The sequence below is a fragment of the Perca fluviatilis genome, chromosome 13, assembly GCF_010015445.1.
Source record: "Perca fluviatilis chromosome 13, GENO_Pfluv_1.0, whole genome shotgun sequence".
In the NCBI taxonomy this organism is placed as follows: Eukaryota; Metazoa; Chordata; class Actinopteri; order Perciformes; family Percidae; genus Perca; species Perca fluviatilis.
In genome coordinates this window covers 7,503,997-7,513,175 of record NC_053124.1, presented here as the reverse complement: position 1 = coordinate 7,513,175, position 9,179 = coordinate 7,503,997, and the positions used below count along the sequence as shown (strand labels likewise).

The 9,179-nt window shown below is 46.0% G+C and overlaps 1 protein-coding gene across 4 annotated transcripts in view; it reads right to left on the bottom strand.

Annotated features, from left to right (window-relative positions):
* Nucleotides 1–8,967, bottom strand: part of paqr7a (progestin and adipoQ receptor family member VII, a) — a 14,535-nt gene extending 5,568 nt beyond the window's left edge. Inside the window, exons 1-2 of one of the 4 annotated variants that reach the window (XM_039819826.1) lie at nucleotides 8,838–8,967; nucleotides 8,590–8,692 (exon numbers count right to left, since the gene is read on the bottom strand). In XM_039819826.1, coding sequence (XP_039675760.1) covers nucleotides 8,590–8,692; nucleotides 8,838–8,955 — 221 coding nt within the window. In that variant the 5' untranslated portion in view covers nucleotides 8,956–8,967. Of the gene's footprint in view, nucleotides 1–8,585; nucleotides 8,693–8,837 lie in introns of all 4 variants that reach the window. The other 3 variants (XM_039819827.1, XM_039819828.1, XM_039819829.1) reach the window with 3 other exon arrangements.
* Between the last annotated feature and the right edge of the window lie 212 nt (nucleotides 8,968–9,179).

Sequence of the window (9,179 nt, the reverse complement as noted above, 5' to 3'; positions counted from 1 at the left end):
GCGTCAACTACTCCATTCCATCCTGCATCCCAGTCATCAAACAGTTCGGACTTCTACGGCCGACGCGTTTACATCCACAGAAGCTTCGCGACAAGTTTGTTTTCTTCCACCACCGGGACAATCCATTCCATCCATCTGGTCACCTGCACGCTCTGTTGCACCTGTCCCACGTCATCTGAATGCTTCACCCACTGGTTCACATAAGGGGGCTGAACGCATCATCAGGCTACACAGAAAACCCGGACCGGACTACAGTGCTTTCCCCACTTCACATACACTCAATCATACTCTCCAATCATTTGCTAATCGGCTCACTGTCCCCTCAACTGCAATACCCCAACACCCCAACGACCACACGCACTGCTAACCGGGACAACCTCAGATCTCTCCAGCCTCGCCCCATCCCACCACCCTCTCACCATGCCAACTTTGCCCTCCTCAACACCCGGACGCCAACAATAAAGCCCCTGTCCTCCATGAACTAATCCTCGACAACACTCTTGACTTCCTTCTGCTCACCGAAACCTGGCAACAACCCAACGACTTCTTCTCCCTCAACCAAGCATCCCCCTGGCTACAACTACATCTGCAACCCCCCCCTACACCCGTGGAGGTGGCCTCGCCGGCCATTTTCAATCAGAACTTCCGGATCGACAGAACTCACCCTCCCCTCAGTATCATCGTTTGAATATCTCGCCTTCAAAACTCTTTCCTCCATGACAGTCATCCTCATTTACCGGCCACCTAAACCAAATCCCTCCTTCCTCTCTGATTTTACTGAACTCCTCACACTAGCCTCATCTCTTTCACGCGCTGCTGCTACTCGGTGACTTAAACATCCACATGGACTCCCCCACATGCAAGCTCTCATCAGAATTCAAAATTTTACTACGGATAACTTCTCTCTCACCCAACATGTCACATTCCCCACCCATAAAAAGGTCACATCCTCGACCTGGTCTGCTCCACCAACCAACCAGTGCTCGACCTCCATCCATGCCTCTTTCCCCTCTCTGATCACAAACTGATACGGTTCACCATCCCTTCTCCAACCCCACGCCTCCTCAGAGAAATCACCTTCCGCAACCTCAAATCATCACTATCCCACCATCTCTCTGACCGCTCTCCACCACTCTCCACCTCGACTCAACCCTCACCTCACCCGATGACCTCACAGACCACCTCAACTCCACCTTGTCTACCTCCCTCAACACCCTGGCCCCCTCAAAACAAAACTCGTCACTTTTAACACCTCTTCACCCTGGTACACACCTGCACTCCGAAAATGTGAAACAAACTGGCCGCCAAACTTGAACGTCTGACAAAGAAATCATCCCTCACAGTCCATCATGAAGCCTATAAACCCCATCTCATCGCCTACAAAGATGCCCTCATTGCTGCCAACTCTGCCTACCTCTCCACCATCCTCACCGACCCCCGCCAAAACCCCAGAACCCTCTTCTCCACATTGAACAACCTCATCAAGCCTCGGACCAACAGCCTCCTTACCTCTACTCCGGATCTCTGCAACTCATTCCTCCACTTTTTCACTGACAAAATCAATCTCATTTACAAATCCCTATCCCCTGTATCTGACCTTCCAGGATCTACTCCAGCACCTACCTTGGACCCTCCTCTCTCCATCCCTCCAGACCTCCCCACCCCTCCTCCACACTTCCTCCTCTCCCAGTTTAACCCAGTCACTCCTCCTGAAATCTCCAAACTCATCAGCTCTTCCAAACCCACTACCTGCTCCCTTGACCCCCCCCCTACTCTACTTCTGAAGTCCTGCCTCCCGGCTATGCCCTACCTCACTAACCTCTTCAACTCCTCACTGTCCCTTGGAACTGTCCCTCTGCTTTCAAAACTGCCGCTGTCACCCCAATCCTTAAAAACCTGGTCTGGATCCCTTCTCTCTCAACAACTACCGCCCAATATCCAACCTCCCCTTTCTGTCTAAAACCCTGGAACGCTAATTGGCCTCACAATACTACAAAACCCATCTTCTTGCCAACAACCTATTCGAACCTCTCCAATCTGGTTTTCGCCCCTACACAGCACAGAAACCGCTCTCCTCAAAGTCCTCAACGACCCTCCTCACCTTTGCTGACACCGGTTCCCTCAACATCCTCATCCTCCTCGACCTGAGTGCAGCCTTCGATACTGTGAGCCATAACATCCTGCTCACCAGACTCAAAGACCTCGGTATCGACGGTACTGCACTCAGCTGGCTCCACTCCTACCTTTCCAACAGATCCCATTTCATCTCTCTCCACAACCACACCCCTCTGCCACAGCCACAGTCACTCAAGGTGCTTCCCCAAGGCCTCGTACTTGGCCCCCTCCTCTTCATCATCTACATCCTCCCTCTTGGTCAGATACTCCGCCACTTCAACCTGGACTTCCACTGCTATGCTGACGACACCCAGATCTACCTCAGCACCAAATCCCCCACAATCCTCCCCTCTCCCACATCAACTCCTGTCTGTCAGCTATTAAAACCTGGATGCAACACAACTTCCTCAAACTCAACAGCGACAAAACAGAATCCTTCTGATCGGCTCCAAATCCACACTCAGCAAAACCAATAACCCCACTCTCACCATCGACGGGCACCATTGTCTCCCCATCTCCCCAGGCCCGGCAACCTTGGCGTTATCTTTGATTCCACCCTCTCCCCTTGAGCCTCACATCCGTCAAGTCATTAAAACCTCCTTCTTTCACCTCCGCAACATCGCCAAAATCAGACCCTCTCTCACACCCCCCGCTGCTGAAAGACTCATTCACGCCTTCATCTCCTCCCCGACTGGACTACTGCAACTCACTTTCCCTCGCATCAGCTCTACCAACATCAACCGACTCCAACTGGTCCAGAACTCAGCCGCCCGCCTCATTACCTGCTCCAAATCCTGGCACCACATCACTCCAGTCCTAAAACAACTCCACTGGCTTCCCATTTCCCACCGGATCACCTACAAAATCCTGGTCCTCACCTATAAAGCCCCCCACCATCTGGCCCCCTATACCTCACTGACCTCCTCTCCCTTACCAACCCTCACGGTCCCTCAGATCCACCTCAGCCGGTCTCCTCTCCATCCAAAAGTCCAACCTCGCTTGTTTTGGGGACAGAGCCTTCTCCAGAGCAGCTCCCAGGCTCTGGAACTCCCTCCCCCAAGAGATCCGCACCTCTGAGTCCCTCACCATCTTCCAGTCCCGCCTCAAGACCCATCTCTTCACCTCAGCCTACCCATAGTCCACCTGCCCCCCTCCCTTTTCATCTGTATCTTGTTTTGTTCTACTTGTTTTGTTTGCTCGTTTTGTTTTGTTATGTTTTTATAATCTACCCTGCCCTGTAAAGCGACTTTGAGTCCATGAAAAGCGCTATATAAATTCAATTTATTATTATTATTATTATTATTTTCGACCCCACAGGAGAGAGAGCGCTCTGCCTTTTTATTACCAAGAGTTTACAGACACGTCTCTGCTGATGGGGTATCACCTGGGACCTGAGCCAGTAAACTAGAGACACACCCACCAAACGAGAGAAAACATATCTCAAACATAGACTTAATATTTACAGTCTATGATCTCAAAGCAGTCACACTGTTCTGAGATTGAACCATAGACAGTAAAATAATGGACACAGCAACGCCTTAGACTTCGACGGAGACCAGTGAAGGATATTAGAAGCACTTTTCCGGTGAGCGCTGAGCGTTACTGAGCAGCCTCCAACTGACAGAGACGACGTAGATGTGACGTGAGCAACCTGTCTGAAAGTGTGAAGTCTTCTGGTAGCTGTGCCAAGAGAAATCTCAATCATTCCCAATCTTACAGAGACGGAGAGCGTAGGTATATGTAAGGAGATAATATGGGCACAGGCTAATTATTGATCACTAAAATTCTAGTTAACATTAGTAATTCAACTTATAACAGCTAATGTGAGTCCAAACTGCCTTCGAGCTTCTCCTGTACTATACGGTAATTCCTCTACTATGCGACAGTAAGTCGCGTGGTTATGACACAATAGTTAGCTTATTTTTACAAAAAACGTCTGCTACGGAGCCATAACGTGAGATACAAGGTAATGGAGCCTTTTATACATTGTTGTGTTTCTTCATAACTAAACAATGGACAAATAGTCTTTAAACGCTTCAGATGTAAAGTTATTCGCTGTCAAAGTGACGCCAAAATGAATGGCAGTCAATGGGATGCTAACGGGAGGTGATGGCTTGTTAGCCTATGAGTCTCCCCATAGGAGGTACGTCTCTCTCTCTCTCTCTCTCTCTCTCTCTCTCTCTCTCTCTCTCTCTCTCTCTCTCTCTCTCTCTCTCTCAAAATCAAGCTGTTCCACTTAGCGCTCCCCCTAGAGACCTGGACAACTTCCGTTGTGTAATCTGGATGCAGAGTTTATTTCGTAACATTTGTTTTCTGGGATTGTGTCCTCTTTTTCATGGTTTCTGTATTTTTAGCGCGTTTGTGTGATTGGTTGTGTTGTGTGTATTTTCAGCGCGTTTGCTAAATGCTGCGCATGGGTTGTCAAATTTATAAAGATGTTTTCTTAAAGGTCCCATGACATGGTGCTCTTTGGATGCTTTTATATAGACCTTAGTGGTCCCCTAATACTGTATCTGAAGTCTCTTCTATATAGGCCTTAGTGGTCCCCTAATACTGTATCTGAAGTCTCTTTTATATAGACCTTAGTGGTCCCCTAATACTGTATCTGAAGTCTCTTTTATATAGACCTTAGAGGTCCCCTAATACTGTATCTGAAGTCTCTTTTATATAGACCTTAGAGGTCCCCTAATACTGTATCTGAAGTCTCTTTTATATAGACCTTAGAGGTCCCCTAATACTGTATCTGAAGTCTCTTTCCCGAAATTCAGCTTTGGTGCAGAATTACAGCCACTAGAGCCAGTCCCACAATGAGCTTTCCTTAGGATGTGCCATTTCTGTGTCTGAAGCTATTGAGGAGGAGAGTGGGAGTGGCAAGGTGGAGGGTGGGGGTGTGGCCTTGACCAACTGCCACTTTTCTCGTTTGAAAGCCATAATGTCTCTCTCTCATGGGTTGGCCAAATTCTCTGGGCGGGCAAAGCAGAGAAAGGGGAGGTAACCTTGCTTGTTATGACCTCATAACAAGCAGATTCCAAAACAGCTCATCTGAGCTTTCATTTTCATTTTCAATACCCAGGGCTCAGTTTACACCTATCACCATTTCTAGCCACTGGGGGACCATAGACAGGCTGGGGGAACTCATATTAATGTTAAAAAAACTCATAAAGTGAAATTTTCATGCCATGGGACCTTTAATTTGCTTGTGTTTTGTCTATTTGCATGTGTTTCATTAAAGGAACACAGCGACTTATTGGGACTTTAGCTTATTCCCCGTATCCCCCAGAGTAAGACAAGTCCATACATACCCTTCTCATCTCCGTGCGTGCTGTAACTCTGTCTGACGCCCCCAGCTTAGCTTAGCCTAGCACAGATCCTGGAGGTAACCGGTTCCAACTAGCCTACTGCTCCCAATAAGTGACAAAATAACTCCAACATGTTCCTGTTTATATGTTGTGATTTGTATAGTCACAGGGTGTACAAATAACAAGGTCACTATGCTTTTACTATCTAGTAATTGTTGACTCTATTACTCCAACTCTGAGTGAACTCCAGGCCAACTCTCTGCTCCTCACCACGGGGCTTCAGGTGCTGCTAGCAAATCACTCCGCCCAAGTAGCAGAAGCAGCAGTGCTTCGCCTTTCTGAGAATATAGTTCCCAGTTTGTATACGGTTAGAAGACGGCTGTGTCTCATGTGACCTTGTTATTTGTACATGCTGTGACTATACAAATATCGAAAGTGTCGCGATAAGTATGTAATATTTTGTGGAGCGCTGCGTCCCGTCCGTTGGCTGCGTGACTTAGTTGGGTTTGATTTAGAGCTCGCTTGAACCGCTATAATGATCATGTTCCATTGGCCAGTTACCGTGCCACTTGCACGTTAGTACACGTCAGCTCACGGGGCCACTACGTGACAAACTCTATGGAGCGTACCACGTGTGTGCATATTTCGAGAGAGTGACTGTGTAAGTGAAGAAATAGATAGACAACAAAACGGAACGAATCACAGAAGTGAAAGAAAAGTTGTGTCCTGTTCTCTTTATTTATTTATTTTATACTGTCCAACCAGTAAAACATGTCCTGTTCTGTAGACATGGTCCTTATTTATATATTCATGTTGGACCAGTCCAATATGACAGCCAGTTGAAATAAAACTTGTGTTGTATTTGTTATGAATCTATTTTGATGCGTTTTCCCATAACTTTTGTAATTTGACATAGGTTTAAAAATATCAAAATTAATATCGATATAGCAATATTCATAATCGATATCCCAATATCACATTTTGTCAATATCGTGCAACCTTAGTCTGGATAACCCTGGCTGATGAAAGACCCAAAAAGCATGTAACACTGCAGGAAAAAAGTCAGGGCAAAAAGTAATTGATACAAAAACACATTTACAGTATCTTTATACACAGTTTGTCAAGTGTGCTAGGGTCAGTGTAACGCTTCAATTTTCTAAGCAGAAACGGACATTTGGAAAAACAGAAAAATGGGTTCAAATATCAAATATTTCCGCCTTGACAAATTAAAAAATTGGATCTTTAAACTGTTTTTCCAATTTTCAGTTTTTATTCAGAGGATCAGAAATTTCGAAAATTACAAATTAGGTCTGGGCTCCAATTATTCAATACTGCGATGGTATCCTCTTCCTCGTTCCGCCTAGCTACGCCCCCCCAGACGCAATTTTGTAATTTTCTAAATTTCTGATCCTCTGAATAAAAACAGAAAATTGGAAAAACAGGTTACAGGTCCAATTTTTTAATTTGTCAAGGTGGGAAAAAAAATGAAAAATTGGATATTTGAACCCATTTTTCTTTTTTTCCAAATGTCTGTTTGTGTTTAGAAAATTTAACTGATAAGCGTTACACTGACCCGCTAAGCCGGGTTACTGTTTTTAAACACAGTGTTCAAAGATGACCCCTCCTCCCCAGCAGAGAGAGAAGGCATCGGTGGTCGAGCGAGCTAGAGAATGAATTAAGAGATGGAACGGCGTACAAAGCAGCGAGTCATAGGAGTAAACCAATCTTTTCGGGTGGTGACACGGCGGTTATGTTCTAAACCACAAATAAAACACACACCTGCTGTTATTAGGCCCGTTGGAGATGAACTGCGCCTCGCCTGTGAAGTGGACGAGAGCAGGTGGGAGCAGCCGGGGGGGGGGGGGAGGGCTGACAAAAATCCGCTTTCAAGTCGGACAGTTTCCAGCCGCTTCAGGAAGGAAGTCACAGAAACACTCACATCCTGTTAGATCTGATTACGATTTAATAAAAGGTTATCAGACCCATATATCAGCTTGTACTCTCTACTTATGACAGAGTGGCAGTCTACATGCAACCTGTTGCTTATTTTTATGAACAATTGTACAATTGTTCAGATTGTACAATTGTTAATAAAAATAAGCAACAGGTTAAACTAAATCTGTTCAGGATTTAGTCTCTGACTTCTAAACGTCACTATAAGTACAGAATAAGCCTTTACATCAGACAAATAGCAATTCAAATCCTTCCAATTCAAAATCAATCAAAAGTTGATATAAAACGTCATCATGCTGAGTCGATTCTGATCAGCTGAGAGTCAGGCGTTTCCCAGCATGCCCTGGGTCCGCCTGGCTCTTGCAGTCGGTGAAAAGCAACTGCGCTGCCTGCGTCTCAAAACTGCGGCCGCTTTGATCTCGTGACGTTATCGTTGCCCACGTGTGCATGACGTCAGAGCAAGTCGGGATCGACACAAATCTAACCGGCACGCATTGGGCGGCGATCGCCGGTGATCGATTCCGCGCAGACCCGGCTCATCTCAAACGAGCCTATTGTCTGGGAGTTGACACGCCCACGTGAGGCCCGAAGGCTCTTTGCTGACACCCACAAACGTCCTGCACTCAAAATAAGAAGGAAAGAGAAAATTCAGGCAGACGGCTGGCTTTCTGCCGACACGCCAAACACTTGTAGTGTATAGGTCATAATAAGCGATGATTGAGAGGGATTGCTTTTGTATTAATCGATGCATTGTTTATTTGAGGATAGCCCTGCATATTATACCTTTAAAAACAAAACTGGTCTGACAGGCTACATGACATTTTTTTAAATGTTATGTACGTGTTTGCCCCATGTTGTTTCACATTTTTATTACCAACATTATAAGTGGCACCGGTATGAACTTTTAAGTTTAACTTGACAGCAAGATCATGTCCCCCCAACCCCACCCATCCTTAAATTGAGTGCCACTCTTTTTTTTCCCTGTACCCGCCCCTGGCAAGAAGATGCTGCGGTGTGTCGAACATCCACATCAAACGGACTTCATCTGCGTTCAGTGAACCGACGCGAGTCGATTTGCCCGTTAGTCGTGTGTATGTTACAGGCGGGACTAAACCCGAGACAGTTCAGAAAAGTTCTGCCACAGCCTGAAACACAGGCGTAACTTCTTAAACCTAGTGCGCATCACCTTAGCAGTTGACCTATTTACTGACGACTTACCCACCTCGTTCCTTGTTTTTTTTCAGTGCCTGCAGCTGAAACGATCTCTCCCTCCGCTGGGCCAGACACATATTCAACAGATGGATCTTGGCTCTGAAGTGAAAAGGCTGCGTCAAGTTACTAATCGTGCTTAAAACGCAGCCGGAAGTGTAGGGATTTTGCCATACAACAATAAAAGCGTCATTCTTTGGCTAAGGCAAAAATAATATAGAAATGATAAAACTTGAAATGGTGGGCGCTTGGGTAGCTCACCTGGTAGAGCGCGCGTCCATCTACAGAGGCGCAGTCTTCGACGCAGCGGCCGCGGGTCCGAGTCCGACCTGCGGCCCTTGTGCTGCATGCCATTCCCCCTCGCTCTCTCCCCTTTCATATCTAAACTGTCCTGTCACAAATAATAAAAAAAAATAATAAAAAAATAAAGACTAGTGTAACATATCAAGTAGGAGTCGTTCTGATAGGTTATTTTTTTTAAACAGTAGCCTATAAGATATAGAAAATTACATGTAAAATATGGATAAATACATGCAGATTGGAATTGGTGAAATATAGCCTACCAAACAAGACAAAAATCAAACATATAACTCCTAAATCTAC